At 40.0% G+C, this 22423-nt stretch overlaps 1 protein-coding gene across 2 annotated transcripts in view; it reads right to left on the bottom strand.

Annotated features, from left to right (window-relative positions):
- The window catches only part of ulk3 (unc-51 like kinase 3), an 89726-nt gene that overhangs the window by 4390 nt on the left and 62913 nt on the right, over nucleotides 1-22423 (bottom strand). For both annotated transcript variants that reach the window (XM_060924160.1, XM_060924162.1), the window contains 3 exons: nucleotides 5730-5770; nucleotides 912-959; nucleotides 598-661 (listed from right to left, as the gene is read on the bottom strand). In XM_060924160.1, the coding sequence (XP_060780143.1) occupies nucleotides 598-661; nucleotides 912-959; nucleotides 5730-5770 (153 nt within the window). The remainder of the gene's footprint in view (nucleotides 1-597; nucleotides 662-911; nucleotides 960-5729; nucleotides 5771-22423) is intronic.

The following is a 22423-nucleotide window of genomic DNA, read 5'->3' as shown; positions in this document are numbered from 1 at the left end:
TGTATCCCACAATGCTTTTGAACAGGGAAAGCCCACCACGTCATGCATGACGTAGTATCTTGTATTGCGTCATGGTGAAGCAGGAAAAAATAGCGGAGGATATAGGGCCACGTGGAGATAAATTCATTAATTGTTCGAGTTAAAAAAAAACTAATAAAATTGGAAGTCTGTGATTCGAATTCAGTAGTTTTCAGTCCACTAAACAAAAATAATTAGGTGTCGGGAAATTTTTTTTTCATGACCTACACTTAAAATTCTGAAAGGCAGTCTAGCTTTAATCACAATTCAATATTTTAATTGATCGACAGCCCTAAAAAGAACGATACAAAATAATCTTAAAGCATTTTAAAACCATCCATGATAATAATAATATATTATGTGCTGAATATTGTGGTATATCGTATAATTATCAAATACTAACCCAGACGGCGTCAGTGTAAAACCCTGGACATGGTAATTTGTGTGTTCTTCGAGGTTTTGTAACACAAATACATTTCAGCAGTTAATGTTTCTGGTTAATTCTTTAACTCGAGCTCTTTGTGGTGTGTAAGCAGGACACTGATGGTCTATACACTGTTTTAAATGTGGTGTACTTACACGTTCGGACAGATTCAGCAACCGGATCTTTATCCAGCGAGACATCTGTCTGGGTTTCTCGGATCTACACACACACACACACACACACACACACACACACGTGATTTAACCCCTTAATCTCTTGTCTTATTGTTTAATTAGTAAAGTTAAAGCATATATGGGGCTTAATCGGTGTGAATCAGGAGCTGTGTGTCATAAGAACATGAGACGGATTAATGAACTAAACTCGATTCTCGATGTGGCTTTTCCACTCACAAACCGTTCTAGACTAAGCAGACTTTCCAAACCAGACTTTCTGTAAACCATGACTTTACCTGGATCTGTTTTTTAAGGTCCTCAGCTCTGCTCATCAAACTCTTGATCTGTAAGATAAAACAGGATTTTAAAAAAATAATAAATCACAGGATCATCCCGAATGATAAACCCTGAGAAGCAGTTTCAGTATAAAACCCGACACCATACAGGTAAGATATGATGAAATATCATTTCCAGGTGTCGTGTGCCCTTTGAAATATTCTACAAGATCTTTAAAACGAAGCAGTGACTGTTCCCAACCTGAAATTGATTATTTTCCTATAAGAGCATGTCCCGATGTTTTTATTCCTCTTATACCACAGCAATTCATCAGCGAGTTTACATTTCCAAACATTTATCATCTCACTGTGTTTTAAAGATCCTTTTTGTGGAGCTCTTCCACTGATGCAAGTATTGTTGAAGATAATTAAAGCTAAACTTAAACCTAAACCTGACTTTAAGCTCAGGAGGCAAAAAGTTAAATCTTATGGCTCATTTAGTGTTTCACGTTTGCCAAAACTGCAGATTTTTATACAAATGTGACAATTGTGTGAGGTTGTTTGACACACACTATTATTCTGAGAACATTTAGTCCATTTTGGTGGGGAGGAGAGAGAGAGACAGAGAGAGCGAGGGAGAGCGAGAGAGAGGGAGAGAGGTAGAATGACAGAGGAGAGAGAATGTGTGTGTGTGTGAGAGAGAGAGAGAGAGAGAGAGAGAGAGAAAGGAAAGAGAATGAGAGCTCTGAGTGAGAAAGAGAATGAAAGAATGAGAGCAAGAGAGAGAGATTTGAGAGAGAAAGGAAAGAGAATGAGAGATCTGAGAGAGTGAGAGAGAGAACTAAAGAATGAGAAAGAATGAGAGAGAGAATGTGTGAGAGAGAGAGAGAGAGAGAGAGAAAGGAAAGAGAATAAGAGATCTGAGAGAGTGAGAGAGAGAATGAAAGAATGAGAGCAAGAGAGGAATGAGATTGAATGAGAGATCTGAGATAGTGAGAGAGAGACAGAAAGTGAGGAATGAGAGAGAATGAGAGATTTTAGAGAGAGAGAATGTAAGAGAGAGACAGAGAACGAAAGAATATGAGAAAGAATGAGAGATTAGAGAGAGAGAATATGAGAGAGAGAATGAGAGATCTGAGAAAGTGAGAGAGAGTGAGGAATGAGAGAATGAGAGATTTTAGAGAGAGAATGTAAGAGAGAGACAGAGAATGAAAGAATGAGAGCAAGAGAGGAATGAGAGATCTGAGATAGTGAGAGAGAGAGAGAAAGTGAGGAATGAGAGAGAATGAGAGATTTTAGAGAGAGAGAATGTAAGAGAGAGACAGAGAATGAAAGAATGAGAGAAAGAATGAGAGAGATTAGAGAGAGAAAGAATGAGAGAGAGAGATTGGAGAGAGAGAAAATATGAGAGAGAGAGAGAGAGAGAGAGAGAGAGAGAGAATGTAAGAGAGAATGAAAGAATGAGAGAAAGAATGAGAGAGAGAGATTTGAGAGAGAGACAGAAAGAATGAGAGAGATTAGAGAGAGAGAGAAAGAATGAGAGAGAGAGAGAGAGAGAGAGAGAGAGAGAGAGAGAGAGATTAGAGAGAAAATATGAGAGAGAGAATGGGAGAAAGAATGAGAGATTTGAGAGAGAGAGAGATTTGAGAGAGAGAGAGAGAGAGAGAGAGAGAGAGAGAGAGAGAGAGAGAGAAAATGAAGGAATGAGAGAAAGAGAGATTTGAGAGAGACTACTCCCCCCTTTTTTTTTTTTACATAGGGACCGTACCCTGGTTGACCTACAGTATGGCATGAGGACCATGAGTACATCTTTCCCGCACTAAGCGTTAGACGTGCGACTGAAGAGTGGCGAGAGGAGCGAGGGCTGCTTCTGTCCCTGAAAACACCAGTGCTGGGTAACTTCAGCTCAAGTGGGAAGAAGCAGCTCTATTACAGCTGTGTAAAGGTACTGAACTTCCGCTCTTTGGTTGAAGTCAGGGAGTCGAGGTGGACCCAGGTTTTTGCTCCAGAATGCACCCCTAAAGGCTGCTGGAGGACTCTGTACAAGCTGCCCTTTGACCTCCAGTGGAGGATCATACATGGAGCGATAGCCACAAACAGACACAGGGCTCACCTGGATCCCAGCACTGGGGAGGACTGTCCCTTCTGTCGCCAACAGGAAACCCTCGAACACTTGGTGTCTCTTTGTCCTCGGCTAGTGGGCCTATTTAAGACACTGCAAGAGTGGGTGGAACACCGAGGGGAGAAATTTTCCGTCCCTTTGTTTGTCTTTGGGCCGAAATACACAGTCAGGAAAAGACAGACTCAGGTTTTAATTAATTTTTTAATGGGAACTGCAAAACTCGCAATCTGGAAGACCAGAAAGAATCAGATGCTGGCCCTGGGATGGACTGATGTGGATCAGAGCCTGAAAGGTTTGGTTGCATCTCGTCTTAAGCCTAGGTCACAACCGGACGTACGATTTTTTGACCGTGCGATTTTTGGCGTTTCCCAAATCGCTGCGGTTTTTTTGTTCGTGGAGAAAGACACATGTTGGCTGTAAGTTTGTCTTGCAACCTGAAAAAAACGTAAGCACCCATAGAGTTTGTTTGACATGACAAAGAACCTCTGCGGCCGGTCTGCGGCCAGTCTACGGCTTGAAAATCAGCACGTCACACGCGCGCCCTCCGTGCGCTTTTTGCACGTAGACCAGCCGTAGGAGCACGTATGGCCGGTTGTGACCGAGGCTTTAAGGTAGAACCTGCTTTTTACAGACTAACCAATAACCTGGACACTTTCATAGATCTGTGGGGTTTTAGACAGGTTTTATGTTCACTTGAAGAGGATGGTGCACTAACTCTCAACTGTTAATCTACAATGTGTGTGTGTGTGTGTGTGTGTGTGTGTGTGTGTGTGTGTGTGTGTGTGTGTGTAATAGAGAAGGGTTTTTATATACTGAATTTGATGATTTTCTAGCAATGACTTTTTATGTACCTTTTATTTTCTCCATTATTTATTGTTTTATTCCTTGTGAAAGAAAACATACACATGGAACAATGGCGCAATTAAAGGTGGTTTTGAAAAGTAAAATAAAAAGAAGATTTGAGAGAGAGAGAGAGAGAGAGAGAGAGAGAGAGAGAGATTTAAGAGAGAGAAGGAGAGAGATTTAAGAAAGAGAAATTTGAGGGAAAGAAAGAAAGAAAGAAAGAAAGAAAGAAAGAAAGAAAGAAAGAAAGAAAGAAAGAAAGAAGATTTAAGAGAGAGAGATTTGAGAGAGAAAGATTTAAGAGAGAGATTTGAGAGAAAGAAGAAAGAAAGAAAGAAAGAAAGAAAGAAAGAAAGAAAGAAAGAAAGAAAGAAAGAAATTTTAAGACAGAGAGAGATGAGAGAGAGAAGAAAGAAAAAGAAAGAAAGAAATTTAAGAGAGAGAGATTTGAGAGAGAAAGAAAGATTTAAGAGAGAGATTTGAGAAAGAAAGAAAGAAAGAAAGAAAGAAAGAAAGAAAGAAAGAAAGAAAGAAAGAAAGAAAGAAAGAAAGATTTTAAGACAGAGAGAGATGAGAGAGAGAAGAAAAAGAAAGAAATTTAAGAGAGAGATTTGAGAGAGAAAGATTTAAGAGAGAGATCTGAGAGAAAGAAAGAAAGAAAGAAAGAAAGAAAGAAAGAAAGAAAGAAAGAAAGAAAGAAAGAAAGAAAGAAAGAAAGAAATTTTAAGACCGAGAGAGATTTGAGAGAGAGAAGAAAGAAAAAGAAAGAAATTTAAGAGAGAGAGATTTGAGAGAAAGAAAGAAAGAAAGAGATTTGAGAGAGAGAAAAGAAAGAAAGAAAGAAAGAAAGAAAGAAAGAAAGAAAGAAAGAAAGAAAGAAAGAAAGAAAGAAAGAAAGAAAGAAAGATTTGAGAGAGAGAGAGAGAGAGAAAGAGATTTAAGAGAGAGAGATTTGAGAGACAGAGAGAAAGAAAGAAAGAAAGAAAGAAAGAAAGAAAGAAAGAAAGAAAGAAAGAAAGAGAGGGAAAGAGAGATTTAAAAAAGAGAAAGAGAGAGAGATTTGAGAGAGAGAGATTTAAAAGAGAGAGAGAGAGAGAGAGAGAGAGAGAGAGAGAGAGAGAGAGAGAGAGAGAGAGAGAGAGAGTGTTTTGGTGAACACAGCCACATCTGAATTTATTTAAGGTCTCATAAAAGTTCAGATGGGAACACTCTAAAAGCCACACTCTCTTTCATCATCTCTCTCTCTCTCTCTCTCCCCTTCTATTCTTCCTCCGTCCGGAGCTTCTGTGTTGAACAGAAACATGTTTGTGTTGTATCCTGCAGTCTCTAAACCTCGACACAGTCAAACTCATGAAACTTCGTCCAGTCTCACAACAAATAAAGTGGAGGGAAAGACTAACGTGGTTCCTCTAAAGAAAGGTGGAATGATCACGTTTAAACACACGTTGCGTCTCAGACCTGCACGGCGTCCCTGACTCACACTAATACAGCCTGAGCTGCTTCAGGGCTTCACGGACAGGACTAACACACTCACCAGCCATTTCAACAGCAACACGGTGCACATTTATCCAGTGAGCCAATCACATCGCAGCAACACAATACAGATTCAGGTCAAGAGCGTCAGTTAATGTTCACACCAGACACTAGAATGGGGGGAAACATGATCTCGGAGGCTTTGATCACATTTATCCCCCATTCTGAAGTTTGATGAACATGAACTGAAGCTCTTGACTGTATCTGCATTGCATTACTGCCACATGATTGGCTGATTAGAGAACTGCATCAAACAGCAGGTGGATGGATGGATGGGTGTTCCTAATAAAGTGGCCAGGGCGTGTACGACAAACATAACAGGACAAAGCGTCTTGACTCACCTCGTTATGTAGCAGCTCTCTCCTGCGGCCTTGAGGCTCGGCTATGCATGCACGGAAAGAGAGAGAACAAAATAAAGAATCGTCCCGATTAATTTTCAGCAGAACTATTGATTGATTTCCAGTTAATGTTATAAACACTCCAAGGCTTTAGAGAGATTTTCCTTTTCAAACAAGACTCGATCTATATTCAGCATGAACAAAAAAGTTTTTAATAAGGTTCCCAAAGACGGCATTAACCACTCGGGGAATGAACAGGACAAAAAAAAAAAAATGTATACTGTACTGTGCAAAAGTCTTAGCCCCCCCCCATGTTTTTTTCATACCAACTTTATTGTATATTTCTATTTTATGATGTCTACATTATCGAGTCAAAACATTACAAAAACATTTTACAGTTCCAAACGTTCATTTTTTTCCCCCAGCGCAAAATTAAATGTCACAGAAAAAAAAGTTTGTATCTGAGCAGCATATTCCATCAGAAAGCACTTTTCAGATTAAAAAAGAAAACATAATGAAGGCTGCTGGCAAAATTTTGGTGCAAAATGAAGACGCGAGTGTGACAGTCAAAGTGTCCAGAAGAACTGTGGCTGGTTCTGGAAGATGCTCAGTAAAACCTACAGCTCATTTCTGCATAAAACTGCACTCACTGTACCTTCTTTAAAGCAGAGGGTCGTCTCACACCAAACATCGACTCTGTTTTATTTATTATGGCTTACTGTTTACTGTTTATAGTACAACCCCGATTCCAAAAAAGTTGGGACAAAGTACAAATTGTAAATAAAAACGGAATGCAATGATGTGGAAGTTTCAAAATTCCATATTTTATTCAGAATAGAACATAGATGACATATCAAATGTTTAAACTGAGAAAATGTATCATTTAAAGAGAAAAATTAGGTGATTTTAAATTTCATGACAACAACACATCTCAAAAAAGTTGGGACAAGGCCATGTTTACCACTGTGAGACATCCCCTTTTCTCTTTACAACAGTCTGTAAACGTCTGGGGACTGAGGAGACAAGTTGCTCAAGTTTAGGGATAGGAATGTTAACCCATTCTTGTCTAATGTAGGATTCTAGTTGCTCAACTGTCTTAGGTCTTTTTTGTCGTATCTTCCGTTTTATGATGCGCCAAATGTTTTCTATGGGTGAAAGATCTGGACTGCAGGCTGGCCAGTTCAGTACCCGGACCCTTCTTCTACGCAGCCATGATGCTGTAATTGATGCAGTATGTGGTTTGCCATTGTCATGTTGGAAAATGCAAGGTCTTCCCTGAAAGAGACGTCGTCTGGATGGGAGCATATGTTGCTCTAGAACCTGGATATACCTTTCAGCATTGATGGTGTCTTTCCAGATGTGTAAGCTGCCCATGCCACACGCACTAATGCAACCCCATACCATCAGAGATGCAGGCTTCTGAACTGAGCGCTGATAACAACTCGGGTCGTCCTTCTCCTCTTTAGTCCGAATGACACGGCGTCCCTGATTTCCATAAAGAACTTCAAATTTTGATTCGTCTGACCACAGAACAGTTTTCCACTTTGCCACAGTCCATTTTAAATGAGCCTTGGCCCAGAGAAGACATCTGCGCTTCTGGATCGTGTTTAGATACGGCTTCTTCTTTGAACTATAGAGTTTTAGCTGGCAACGGCGGATGGCACGGTGAATTGTGTTCACAGATAATGTTCTCTGGAAATATTCCTGAGCCTGTTTTGTGATTTCCAATACAGAAGCATTCCTGTATGCGATGCAGTGCCGTCTAAGGGCCCGAAGATCACGGGCACCCAGTATGGTTTTCCGGCCTTGACCCTTACGCACAGAGATTCTTCCAGATTCTCTGAATCTTTTGATGATATTATGCACTGTAGATGATATGTTCAAACTCTTTGCAATTTTACACTGTCGAACTCCTTTCTGATATTGCTCCACTAGTTGTCGGCGCAGAATTAGGGGGATTGGTGATCCTCTTCCCATCTTTACTTCTGAGAGCCGCTGCTACTCCAAGATGCTCTTTTTATACCCAGTCATGTTAATGACCTATTGCCAATTGACCTAATGAGTTGCAATTTGCTCCTCCAGCTGTTCCTTTTTTGTACCTTTAACTTTTCCAGCCTCTTATTGCCCCTGTCCCAACTTTTTTGAGATGTGTTGCTGTCATGAAATTTCAAATGAGCCAATATTTGGCATGAAATTTCAAAATGTCTCACTTTCGACATTTGATATGTTGTCTATGTTCTATTGTGAATACAATATCAGTTTTTGAGATTTGTAAATTATTGCATTTCGTTTTTATTTACAATTTGTACTTTGTCCCAACTTTTTTGGAATCGGGGTTGTATTTTTTAAATGTTGAAACATTTTAATTTCATTATTTTTTTAAGCCATTTTTGGTCGACCACATTTCTTTACATGTATCCAGGGTGCGATTTGTCAAAAAACCAGAAGGGGGGATTTTTTTTTTTTTTTAATCGTGAAACGTCACAAAATTAAGGTAACAATAGGCTAACAGCTCAATAACATCCGATGATATCAAATGAATAACACTAAATGAAAACAAACACTAAACCAGAGATAGTAAATTCATCTTCCTATCTCTCTGACTAAATACACGAACACTAACACACAACAAAGTTCACATTGCTTGTCGCGTTGCTGTGATGTTTCTCTCCCTCCAGATTAAATGGACAGTGACTCGAAAATCACTGAAATACATGAATACTAAATGAACAGTTTGTTCTGATGGCGCAGTTCATGTGGACTTTTCTGCTTTCCCGTTGATGCGCTATCCGCCGCGTTTCACCCTTCTTTAATCCACATTTCTGCGAATTTCTCAGCAGGGAAGGAACGCACGTCTGGCCCATTGACAGCGAGGAAAAGAAGGCTGTCAGTGTGGATACATTCATTCTGTTGCGCTCATCAGTAAGGATGTGATTCATGGCGCTAAATCCACGTTCGCACTCTGATTATCTACAATGTATCTATTTGCTGGGGATGTTCGTAGGGTTGCCAACTTTCTCATATCCAAATGAGGGACACTTTGTTCCGGGTGCGGACAAGTACCGGTACAGGCCCTGTACACGCACCCCAGCGCCCCAAAACAGTTACAGTACCGAATCGCCTTTAGGTGAGTGTTTCAAATGTAGGCCACTACAAATTCATTTCTAAAATAGAGCTTTTAAAAATTAATAGACCAATTAATGGATATTTTTAAGTAACTTAATGCAAAATAACAAACAATTCTAATATTATTGTCTCATTTTTCTCTTTTAAACTTTGGCCAAATAATTCATCAGGCCATATTTATGAAGGCAATGTCATAAACTGAAAAATGATTTGCTGTAGCTGTAAAACCCTGATATTTGCTTAATTGTCCATTTGAAAACCCTAAGAACCTTCTGCAATACTTCATAGCAGAAGAAGAAGAGAGAAAGACATCACAAAGGCAGGAGTGAGGCAGAAAAGCTCCCCTACTATAGGCTGAGGTCTATCCTGTTTCGGAAGGTTTTTTTTTAAGCTATCTGCTATCCTTATCGAACAGTTAGGCTGTATCCACTGGCTGCACCATCTGCTCTAGTTTAATTTGATGCCTATTTTGTCAGTATAGCTTAAAAATTCAGGATATGGCAACAGTGAATGGTTTTAAATCGCAGATGACCGCGACTCGCGGTAATAGCGCTTCTCACGGCAATTACGCGATTTACACCACAGCATTGGAGTGAGGGGCAGGATCTGTCCCTGACGGGACAAATTTAAATTACCCAAAAACGGGATGTCCTGCCCAGTACGGGACGGTTGGCAACCCTAGACGTTCGTGAACATCAAAGCTGCCACTTTGGGTCATTTTGAAAGTGAGTGCAATGTAGACCATAGAAAACTGTGTCACAACATGCCTGTCATGTCAACTTTTTTTTTGGTTTGTTTGTTTTATTGACGGGGTTGTCCCCGAGGATTTTTTTTCAGCAGAGATAAAAACCGGGGGGGGGGGGGGGGGGGGGGGGAATGATCCCCACCATCCCCCCCAGCAAATCACACCCAGCATGTATCTAAGGTTTTTGCACAGGACCGTACATTTTAATAATGTTTAACAAAATTTCAAAAATGTGATCAATCAAATATTATAACAACCCCAATCCTAAAAAAACTAGGACGCTGTGTAAACTGTCAATAAAAACAGAATGTGATAATTTGCAAATCATGGAAACCCTATACAGTATTTCATTGAAAATTGTACAAAGACAACATATCGAATGTTGAAACTGAGAAATTTTACTGTTTTTTTTAAAATATATGAATGAATGAATTTGAATGATTTTTTTTTATTTCGAACATGTATAAAGAAATGTATGTAACTATTTGTACATACAAAAGAAAGAAAACAAGAAATTAAAAAATAAATAAATAAAATAACATAAAGAGCTAAGACATTACAAAACACCGCACACTGTTCGAAAAAGGAGTGGGAAGAAGTACAATACTTTTTTAATTTCCCACCCCTTTTTAACTACCCCGAAATCCAAACTACATTAATACACCTATAAAAATATATACCATATATACACTTCATGAATATCTATATAAATATCTCATCTCATCTCATTATCTCTAGCCGCTTTATCCTGTTCTACAGGGTCGCAGGCAAGCTGGAGCCTATCCCAGCTGACTACGGGTGAAAGGCAGGGTACACCCTGGACAAGTCACCAGGTCACAGGGCTGACGCATAGACACAGACAACCATTCACACTCACATTCACACCTACGGTCAATTTAGAGTCACCAGTTAACCTAACCTGCATGTCTTTGGACTGTGGGGGAAACCGGAGCACCCGGAGGAAACCCACGCGGACACGGGGAGAACATGCAAACTCCACACAGAAAGGCCCTCGCCAGCCCCGGGGCTCGAACCCAGGACCTTCTTGCTGTGAGGCGACAGCGCTAACCACTACACCACCGTGCCGCCCTATATAAATATATAATTACAAAAATAAATATATACTACAAACCATATATACACTTCATAAATATCTACATAAATATTTAATTACAATTCAGTTGCTCAACAGTTCAGGGTCTCCTTTGTTGTATTTTTTAAATATATGCTTATTTTGAATTCGATGTCAGCAACACATTTCAAAAAAAGTTAGGACGGGGGCATGTTTACCACTGTGTTGCATCACCTCTACTTTTATCAACACTTTGTAAACGTTAGTTTTGAAAGAGAAATGTTGTCCCAGTCTTGCCTGATATACAATTTCAGTTGCTCAACAGTTCAGGGTCTCTTTGTTGTATTTTGCGCTTCATAATGCACCAAATGGGAGACAGGTCTGGACTGCAGGCAGGCCAGTTTAGCACCCCGACTCTTTTACTACGGTGCCATGCAGGTGTAATTTGTGCAGGAAGCGGTTTGGCATTGTTTTGCTGAAAGAAGGAAGACCTTCCCTGAAATTTTTGAAGATTTTGTCTGGATGGCAGCATACTGCTCTGAAACGTGTCTATATCATTCAGCATTAATGACGCGTCCCAACTTTTTTGGAATTGAGGCTGTACTTTGAAGTACATTTAACGAACAAAAGGGACATTTTTCCCAGTAATTACAACATTTCAAGCACCTCTGACGCTTCTAAACACCTTGCGGACACTTTTTAAGAGCAGATTAAGAATGACGCTTCACTTCCTTCATGATGAGTCATTTGAGGAGTCATCTGATTCACTCGAGCATAATTCGTTCCAAACACAGATGAAGTATTGGAAGTTAACTAGTGTTAAATACGACAGTGTTACAATTCTCATCCAGTTAGATTTCCAACTACGTCACCAGTGTTTTAATAAAATGTAACTTATTGCTCCTTTAAAGCTTTTATTCTCCTCTTGATTGTTAACAGTGTGAACAAGGTTTGGGATCCATCATGGTCTTATTTAAAAGCCACAGTGCTAACTGATCCCAAGTCCTTCCTGCCAACATTTTTGCATGAATTATTCCTTCGCTCATGCTCTACTTCTCCGGGTTTGGGTGGTCTCAGGGTGCTGTGCAGCTCGTTTTGTGCTCTGGGCCGTTGGCTGAAGCTCAGTGTACACTCAGAGATAACAGTTTTCATTTGTTTCCAGTATTTAATAACAGTGTGAGTGGAGGAGAGTGGAGCTGAATGGGATCCAGATGGCAGAGCAGCGGTACCACACACGCTGCCCTGGCACCGGCACGGCCTCGCTCCCTCCATACCACTCTCTCTCTCTCACACACACATCTGCTTTTCAACTTTCTCTCTTACTCTCGCTCCTTTTTTCCACATTGCCTTTTTGAATCTTTCTGTTTAACCTTAATTCAGTTTCCTGCATCTTTCTCTACTCTCCGTCAATTCCTCTCCACTTTGCTCCTCATCTCTACGTCGCTCATTCTCTGGTTCTCATTTTTATCTCTTTCCTCCTCCTCCTTCTCCTCCATCTCTTGTTACTTTTAGGACCAACTCCAAAATGAGGTCATGAGCCAGAGCCGACACTATAATAACAGCCTGGCTGCACACACTAAGACAGGAAATTAATCAATCTTCCGACAGTGTGTTCATTCAAAGCTTAAAGTGGAGGTTAACTCCGAGGCTTACTCAGGGCTAACTGACTAGAGGTGGACAGTAACGAAGTACATTTACTTGAGTACTGTACTTAAGTACACTTTTTGAGTATCTGTACTTTACTTGAGTATTGTTTTTTTTGAAATTTATGACTAACTTCACTACATTTGAAAGGTATCGTTCTTTTCACTCCACTACATTTCTATCAAGCTCCTCGTTACTCGTTACTATGAAGCGGCTTTTCTTTTTTTTCTAAAACATGTTTTTTTCGCAGGTGACACTGAGACAGCCGATCAGTAATCACTAGGGTCACGTCACGTCCATAGACTATAAAATCAAGTTCAGTGATTTCTCAACAGCATTATTTGAACACGATCAGCTGATGGCGGAATGGAAGGAGGCGGTTCTTCTGGAGAATGCGCGCGCCCATGGTTTTACCTCGAACCCATGTTTCAGTTTTCAGAAAGGATAAAAGATGCATTTCATTTTAAATATTAGCTTTGTTTGCCTAAAACGAACCACATCACAGCCTACAAAAACTTGCTGTCCGAACTGCGGAAGCATATTGAGGTATATAAACGTTTTATTCCAAGAGAAAGCTTGCAACGAAGTTGTCTGTGCTTTTAGAGCTAGCGATAACGTTGCAATAGCCATGCAGTCTGGTTAGTCAAATGACTTTCTATGGATTTGCCCACCAAGTTGCCGTAGCCTTGTCCACGGCTAATGCTAACACATAGCTAGTTAATTTGGACACTGTTAGTTAGCATGTAAAAACGGAGTGATGCTAAGATGAATAATGTTAACTTATCTGAAGTCCTTTCAGAAATATGTTTTAGCATAGGGTGACCAGACGTCCCGGTTTTACCGGGACAGTCCCGATTTGGGGTTGTATGTCCCGAGTCCCGACAAAAGTCTGTCGGGACACGGATATGTCCCGGTTTTCGCCACTCGCGACGTTTGCGACTGAGCAGCGTGGGAATCATTAGCGGAGAAATGTCTGCATTTACTATTGTTGGGTCAAAATTTATTATATGTAGATTATGATCAGAATATGAATCAGAATCAGTAGGTTAAATCAGGATATATGTAGGTATATGTAAGTTTAGTGAAATAGTGATTCTTAGCTTATTCTGTGTTAAAATTTAGTTTGAAATGACCTTAGGTCCGGCTGGACATTGTTTGGGAACATTTTGTTTATGAATGTGTATTTTGAACAGAGAAGTGTCTGAAGGTCTGTTTTAGTGTCAGATCGACTCATACCACACTCAGAAATAGTAGAATTAAAGTTCATGATTATGCTTATTCATTCAGTTGAATCTTAGGTCATGGCTTCATAAAGGCTATGAAATACACTGAAATATATTGAAATATACTATGGTAATGATTAATGTTAGTTTATAGATCCCGTAATTAATGAATACATTCCGTGATTAATGTTAGTTTCATAGTTCTAGATTAGTTTCATAATGACATTATAATTATAATTAAGATCTTATGATTCTAAGGATTTTTAGTTTAAGAGCATTAACCTAATTTAGTTATAAGTTTAATCCTGTTAGTGGTTTAATTGTTCTCTCTCTTTCAGACATATTCTCATTGTTCTTGTGGTTAAGTTGTTCTTATTTTTTATGTTTATTCTCTTATAACATTCATTATTAAGAACTGATTGTTATTTGTTATTTTACTTATGTTGATGGAATCAAGATAATCAAGATGTAATTTACTGACTGACCACACATTCATGTGTTAAGAATAATTCCTGTTAATTATTAAGAAGTAGTAAGATCCTTTCTGTGCAAACTAGTGTTTTTTTGACCTTCTTCGTAGGCGACATTATCTATGTTTAACATTCCAAACTATTCCACGAAGAATCAGACATAATACTGATTATAAGCTAAAATTCTGATATCTATCTGTACCTTACTGTCAGCAAAAATATGTTATTATATTATTATGATTGATTCAAGATCATTACACACTTCTACATAGACACACACCCATAGACACACACACACACACGAAGACAAAACATAAACACAGCAACACTATAAGACATTCCCACAAATGTTTTCATTCGGACGAAGCGAGCGAATAAACTGGCATGTGAACAACCCACACGTGTTCTCCTGTCCGTTTCTGAGCGATTCGTCTACTTGTCTACTTACTTCGGGCCCGAAGGGAAGGCATTCACGAAGGAATCCAGGGTCTCTTTCTGGGTGAACCCAACAACTATTTTGATGAATTGACAGGAATCGCAAACTTTCCTGGTTACTGCCCCCTGGCCCTGTGGCATGGGTGTTTATTTAGCCACATTATTCCAGACAACAGAACGTGTTGCCATGCAACAATAAAATAAACATTAACTGGCGCGAATGTTCTTTGTCTAGCAGCTAGCAGCAGTAATGCCGCAGCAATTATGCCGAAAAGAAAACGTACCTTTTCCAAAGATTTACAGGGCACCTACCCCTTCCTCCGAGAGGCGCAGAACAATGCGCACGAAGCCTACTGCACACACTGTAAGTGCTTTGTTCTTGTACTGAGTTGGGTAGCCTATGCTGCAAATGCTGTGCGCTCCTGTGGGGGCTTTCCTCGGGCTGCCGCCCCTCTCCTCCTTTACTGCTGTTTTGTTTGAGTGTATATTTACAGAAGCCGCGAGAGGCCCTTCATATAATCTTTTTTTATTCACCTTGTTATCCCGAGATAACGACATAATTAATTCAGGATCTCGAGAAAACAACACAACTAATTCGAGATCTAGAGAAAACAAAACCGTTATTTCATGATCCCAGCTGGATCACTGTATCTCCGTCGGTAGAGACGAAGCCGGGCCAGTCTTCTGCGGAGGTGCCGCGGACTAATTTTGAAATTATCCCTTATTAAAAGACTTAATGCAATCTCTCCCTGTGTCAACCCCTGATCAAAATATTGCCTTATTAGGTGATCGATTATTCCAGACATTCTAATGACCAAAGCTGCGTCTATACAGAATGAGAAATAGCCCCAAAGTCAGCATATCACAAGTCTCTTGGCGCACCTGAATGAACCATTTCTCAGCTGTTTACTTGAGATCACGGAATAATTGTTTTGTTTTCTCGAGATCTTAAATTAGTTGTTTTGTTTCCTCGAGATCCTGAATTAATTATGTCGTTATCTCGGGATAACAAGGTGAATAAAAAAAAAGGATTATATGAAGGGCCTCTCTCGGCTTCCGTAGTATATATTCTCAAATCACTTGTCTCTTTTTTGTTTCTGTTTAACATACCATTCTGACAGTTTGGCCATATTGCTGTGTTGAACAGCTTGTTGCACCTTCCATTAAAGTGTTCACTTTTGTACACATCTTCTTGCTTTATTCATTCAGTTGTGGGGAATGGTTAGTAAGGTTGATTCTGACCTAGGCTATGTTGTACTTTTAAAGTTCATGCTATAGTGCATACAATTTTAGAGATATAGCCTACATGTGCATCTGCATTCTTCTTGGTGTTCTCACAAACAGGTGAAATAAATCAGTTTAAATTTGGCCTATGGACATAGCCTGGCCTATTCTCAGCCATTACAAAATCTGTTGTCTGACCATAATTTAACTGATCTGTATACCGCTATGCTACTAGATAACAAAATGCCTGTTTGTTTTATTTCATGTGAGATGTTGATAAATGTGAGCTTCAGCAAAATGATAAGAGCACCTCTCTGAGTGTCACGTTTACGTAAAAAAAAGGTGTGCGTGCACGAGCATGGTCGCGTGCAAAAGTGTCCCGGTTTCAGACTAGGGAAATCTGGTCACCCTATTTTAGCATAATCTTGCCAAATAAACAATATAGAAATCTTTCTTTTCTAGTAGCGCTAGCTACCCAATATGATTCAGAGTTTGAAAAGAGTTTGCTAGCATGTCAGGTGGAGTTTCACTGACTAGCTAGCTTAACGTTAAACCACCATGATGGCACAGCATGCGTTCATTTTGTGAATTCACATTTCTGTCTTTGGTAAAGATGTTAGGTTTTGTAAGCGTTGTGGCAATAATACAACGATGCGTTGACAGAAAATCTACTTTTAGCACTTAAGTATTTTTAAAAGCAAGTACTTTAACTTAAGTAAAAATTTGACTGGACAACTTTCACTTGTATCGGAGTAACATTTGATCAGTGGGATCTGTACTTTGACTTAAGTAATGAAGTTGGTTACTTTGTCCACCTCTGTAACTGACCAACCCCATTCTCTGCCGTATGATTCGGGGTGTTTAGTCACCGTTTACTAAACAATAGTATAAGGTAGTCACACTAGAGGCGGAATGAGCCGGAATGCCGTCAGAATGAAAATTCTTCATATATTCCGGGATATTCGAAGTGCATTCTAAAAATTCTGACTGCATTCTGAGTGCATTCCAAACATTCGGGCCTATTCTTATGGCCGGCCCGAATGTTTTGCTCATGCTCAAAACATTCGAGGTGCATTCGAAGAGGAGAAATATCGAACGGCATTCGAACTGCGTTCTAAATATTCTTACGGCATTCCAACAGAATTCGAAACATTCTGATCACGTTCGAGGGAAAAATCAAAATGGCAAGCCACTTCAAATCCTGCCAGAATGTCCCGAATGTGCCTCGAATGAGCCGGAATGCCGTCGGAATGAAAATTCTTCGTATATACCAGGATATTCGAAGTGCATTCTAAGTATTCGAGCTGCATTCTCTTTGAATTCTTAGACGTTCAAAACATATTCGGCGGCTATTCCGGGAGCGTTCTGACTGCATTTGAGGTGAATTCGTACAGCATTCGAGGCACCTTCCAACCAGACTTCGGGTGGTATTCGGGCAGCAATCGAACCGCACTCGTACGGCATTCGAAGTGCATTCTTAATATTCTTACTGCATTCTAGGTATTCCTACTGTGTTCCAACTACATTCGAACTGCATTCGAAAGCTAATATACCCGGAATGTGCAAGAATCATTCGAGGCGGGTTCAAAGCGCATTCTAAGTATTCGAACGGCATTCTTACAAAGCTGTAAGAATGTTGGTCAGTTTGAAATTCCCACCCGAATGTGGCACGAATTTTGAAAAATTTTTCATTCCATCTGGTTCTGCTTGAGTCCTGCTAATTCCGAATAAGTGCGACAGGGCCTTACCTATCATTATGTCAAATCAGGTATTTTAAATCCTGATTTAAAACGTTCCAAGTATGGTTAAAAGATGCACCAGATCTAAACCGACACCTTGACAGAGGAGAGCGTTTTGTTTTCTACATGTCAAGAAAAAAAATCAAAGAAATCGTGAGCTTTGGATTGGTCTGCGTGGTCGAGCTAATCGTCAGCTGAACACGGACACCTCTTTCAACTCCGAGGTGATGCGCTGTATCTGTAGTTTAGGTAGTGGGACCAAAAAAACCGAGTTCTTTTGCAGAAAAATATTAAACGGTTTTTCCACGAAATCGAGTCGTACATGAGCTGATAGCTGACGAGTCGCATAGCGCCGAGTTGTCTATAAGTCATGTACGACAAGATTGAGTGGAATAACTGTTTTATTCTATCCACATTCACTGGATTTTGAGAAACGGAGCATTTTTATTGTTAGGTTTGCAAATGCGATAAATAAAAACTTTATACAAAACGTCCGACAAAATCATTTCCGCTTAGAATGTAAACAAACCGGCAAAACGACAGTCGCAATTTGTGAAAAATGCGATGATAATAATAATAATAATTCTTGGAAAAAAAAAGATACGTTCTTACCATCAAATACTTTCATTCCATATTTTGTTGCTTTTTTTTGAGGTTTTGTTTTCGAGTAGAGTTTTTATTTCGTCCTCGGTTGGTTCAGCAACACGCTCCGCCATTTTGTTTTGCTTTACTCATGGTATATGAGCTGATATCCTAGTAGTAGAGTAACCAATCAGAGCATGCGATTGCTCATATCCAGTGAATGTGGATAGAATAATTGACATATTAGCAAGCTTAATAACCCAAACTTGGTTGAAGTGACCAGCTAGGCAGGCTAGCTTATCCTTGCTGAACTATCCAACTTCTTGTCTCCAAGTGCGAGCATAAATCTGGCGTTATGCCCATTGTTTAAGCAAATCCGAATGTTTAAATCCCCTTACAACCTCTTGCCATGATATCTGTGGGAAGTATACTGAGAAAGAAAGAATGATGATCCTTTCAATGAAGAGATTTATTTAAAAAAAAAAAACAACAGCCATCTTTTTTTTTTTTTTCTGGCTGGTTTGCGTGACTTTGTGTGCATGTTCAGAAGCAGCGACATTCACTTGACGGTATGTCAGAGCCAAAACATCCCTGCCCATTTGGATTCCAAGTCAGGGACTGTAAAATGTTTAGTGAGTTCATGCACAGCGATGTTAAACAGCCTGAGTCGCTCTGTTTCTGTTTAAAACTTTCCACTGTCGTCAGGCTTGTTGTCATGATCTGTGTCTCAAATCGAAAACTCTGACGTTACGTTCAAAAATGTGTTTACTAATCTAAAAAATCCTGAAGACGGGTCTGCCAAACAGAGTTTCAGGACAGATTTTTTTCATTCAAACATAAACAAAACAGGAAAACTGGTACTCGATAGGCGGCACGGTGGTGTAGTGGTTAGCGCTGCCGCCTCACAGCAAGAAGGTCCGGGTTCGAGCCCCGTGGCCGGCGAGGGCCTTTCTGTGCGGAGTTTGCATGTTCTCCCCGTGTCCGCGTGGGTTTCCTCCGGGTGCTCCGGTTTCCCCCACAGTCCAAAGACATGCAGGTTAGGTTAACTGGTGACTCTAAATTGACCGTAGGTGTGAATGTGAATGGTTGTCTGTGTCTATGTGTCAGCCCTGTGATGACCCGGCGATTTGTCCAGGGTGTACCCCGCCTTTCGCCCGTAGTCAGCTGGGATAGGCTCCAGCTTGCTTGCGACCCTGTAGAACAGGATAAAGCGGCTAGAGATAATGAGAATGGTACTCGATAACGTAGTATTTCTCAACCACTTGATTTTGTTTCTCCCCCCAAGTTGAAGTTAATTTTTAGTAGGGGACAACTACTGGGTTGCATCAGATGTCACATCCGCGTCATTAGATACGCAAGACATGAAGTGGTGGTCAGCTGAGCTCGCTGTTCATCACTGGGGCGCCTCGCTAGTCATTAAAATGCCTGATGCTTGAGTTGTTTCGGGCTGCTCGAATCAAACAAACCGTGAAACTGATAAAAGTTTCTTCTGGGTTCCCCGTGAAGTGATTAAGGGTGAAAGGGCAAAGGATTTTACCAAAAGACGATGAGAAAGATGGATCTTGAACCTCAAAGGGAGCTCAGTCGAAGAACGCTTGAGTTTGCAGTGATCACTTTGCGAAAGGTTTGTGAATTCCTCTGATTTATTTCATTTGGATTCACAAATCACTTTTCTCACCATTTTCTGTAGTTCAGAAAACGCTTCAGTCATCAGATGCGTTTTTGTTCACCGTAGTCGCTGTACTGTAAACTAACACACAGTGGATATAAAAAGTGTGCACACCCCGTTAAAATGATCGGTTTTTCTGATGTAAAAAAAAAAAAAAGAGACCATGATAAATAATTTCAAAACTTTTCCTACCTTTAATGTGACCTATAACCTGTATAATTTAATTGAAAAACAAACAAATCTGTTCGGGGGAAAAACATAAACGTACAATAATCTGGTTGCATAAGTGTGCACACCCTTAAACTAATACTTTGTTGAAGCACGTTTTGATTTAATTACAGCATTCAGTCTTTTTGGGTTGGAGTCTATCAGCCTGCCACATCTAGACTTGGCAATATTTGCCCACTCTTCCTTGCAAAAGTGCTCCAAATCTGTCAGATTGCAAGGGCGTGTCTTGTGCACAGCCCTCTTCAGGTCACCCCACAGATTTTCAATTGGATTTAGGTCTGGGCTCTGGCTGGGCCGTTCCAAAACTTTTTGGGGGTCGTTGTCGTGCTGAAAGATGAAATTCCTCTTCGTCTTCAGCTTTCTAGCAGGCATCTGAAGGTTTTGGGCCAAAATTGACTGGTATTTAGAACTGTTCATAATTCCCTCCAGCTTGACTAAAGCCCCTGTTCCAGCTGAAGAAAAACAACCCCAAAACATGATGCTGCCACCACCATGCTTCACCGTGGGTATGGGGTTCTTTTGGTGATGTGCAGTGTTGTTTTTGCGCCAAACATACCTTTTGGAATTGTGGCCAAAAAGTTCAACCTTGGTTTCATCAGACCATAACACATTTTCCCACATGCTTTTGGGAGAGTTGATGCATTTTTTTTTTTTTTGCAAAATTTAGCCAGGCCTGGATGTTTTTCTTTGACCCTACCTCATAGTCCAGACATATGGAGAATATGGAAGATTGTTGTCACATGTAGTACACAACCAGTAGCTACTTGCAAGAAATCCCTGCAGCTCCTTCAGTGTTGCTGTAGGCCTCTTGGCAGCCTCCCTGACCGGTTTTCGTCTCATCTTTTCACAGAGATGCCTACCCCAAATTCTGAATTTCAGTATTCTTGAAAACATTTTTCAGTATTTTGGAATGACTTTCAGTAACATTAATTTATGCGCATTTCCATTATAAAGAGGTGTATATACCAATATGTTTAACATTTAAATTATTAAAAATAACTGTTTTGTGTGAATTGGATAAACAAAACGCGAGCAGCCATCTCAATTGAATTTCCACTCAACAAATTTCTAGAGCATACAATTTCTCACATTTTTCTAAATACAATAGTGTTCCCTGTTTGCAGACATTACGGTTGACTACCAATCATTGGTATTGAATGTAACTCCTCAAAAGTATTATATTATATTGCCTGGCAAAATGTTCTACCTGTTAACGGATTCTAATAAAATTTAAAAAAAAATTCTTACTTCATGCCAAAGAGAGTCCGACATTGTTATCTTAATGTCCCAATATATAAATACTTCAGCATAATGCTTCAGAAGAGACATTGAATAAAATGACATTTATAATTGTATTTAAAACAGTGGAATGATCAATTTTTTGCCACAATCCCAACAGCACTAATCATAAAATTCTGTTTTTGATCATACTACATGTACATTTGCACTTGCAACACTGAAAAGACTTTGAATTAAAGAAGTACAGCCAGTGTTTGATATTTCAGTGAATAAAAATCAGACATGTAAAAAGAAACTGAATAAGTTTAACTCGCATTTCATGGCACTAATTGGCAAGTTCAACTCCAAGCACAGGTCAACCATCACCGCTTCAGCACGTGTCACGTTTCGTGTCTTTTCATCCACAGATTTCATAAAAAACTGCTGGATACCCCAGATTTACTTTCCGCCTGACTCGCCATTTCAGCATACTCCATATGTTTTTTGGAGTTGACATGCCGCCTGCAGTCATCGTGACCACCACGAGTGATGTTAATGTCAGTTCTACACAGTTTGCGTATCCATTGCCCTTTTGACTGGGTGTAATGCACGGCCATTCTACCGTATATCGTGGGAGGAACACCTGAGACCTGTGTTTCACTTGTCCCGATACTGAGCGTTTCATTTCCACTATTGAGAAGCAGCACCATGCGTGTGTGATGTCGAGTGAAAATAGCGCGAACAAATGTGCGGTATCTGCGCATGTCACACACAGCATGTGCGGTTGTCGTAAAAATAAATGGCCGTGAATCGCGCATGGATTGAAAAAGTCGCTTGGACATTTAAAAACAACTCACTGGAATTTTTTAAGACTTTATAATAATTCCGTACAGAATAACACTGTTTGCCGTAACATCATATTTAAGTAACTTTTCCGTACAAAATACGGCCAATCCGTACTAGTAGGCATCTCTGTAATTTCATCAATTTTGGAGGGACATCCAGTTCTCAGTAATGTCACTGTTGTCCCATATTTTCTCCACTTCTTGATGACTGTCTTCACTGTGCTCCATGGTATGTCTAATGCCGTGGAAATGTTTTTGTCCCCTTCTCCTGACTGATACCTTCCAACAATGAGATCCCTTTGATGCTTTGTAAGCTCCCTGCGAACCCTGGCTTTTGCTGGAGGAGGCAACTGAGTAAATGTCTGGACTTTATTTGGGGTTAATCAGAGTCATTTTAACTGATGGCGGGTGTGAACCCAAAAAGACTGAATACTGTAGTTAAATCAAAAGGTGCTTCAACAAAGTATTAGTTTAAGG

The sequence above is a fragment of the Neoarius graeffei genome, chromosome 6 (assembly GCF_027579695.1).
Source record: "Neoarius graeffei isolate fNeoGra1 chromosome 6, fNeoGra1.pri, whole genome shotgun sequence".
In the NCBI taxonomy this organism is placed as follows: domain Eukaryota; kingdom Metazoa; phylum Chordata; class Actinopteri; order Siluriformes; family Ariidae; genus Neoarius; species Neoarius graeffei.
The sequence above is the reverse complement of the archived record's forward strand: the minus strand, read 5'-3'. Positions and strand labels throughout refer to the sequence as shown.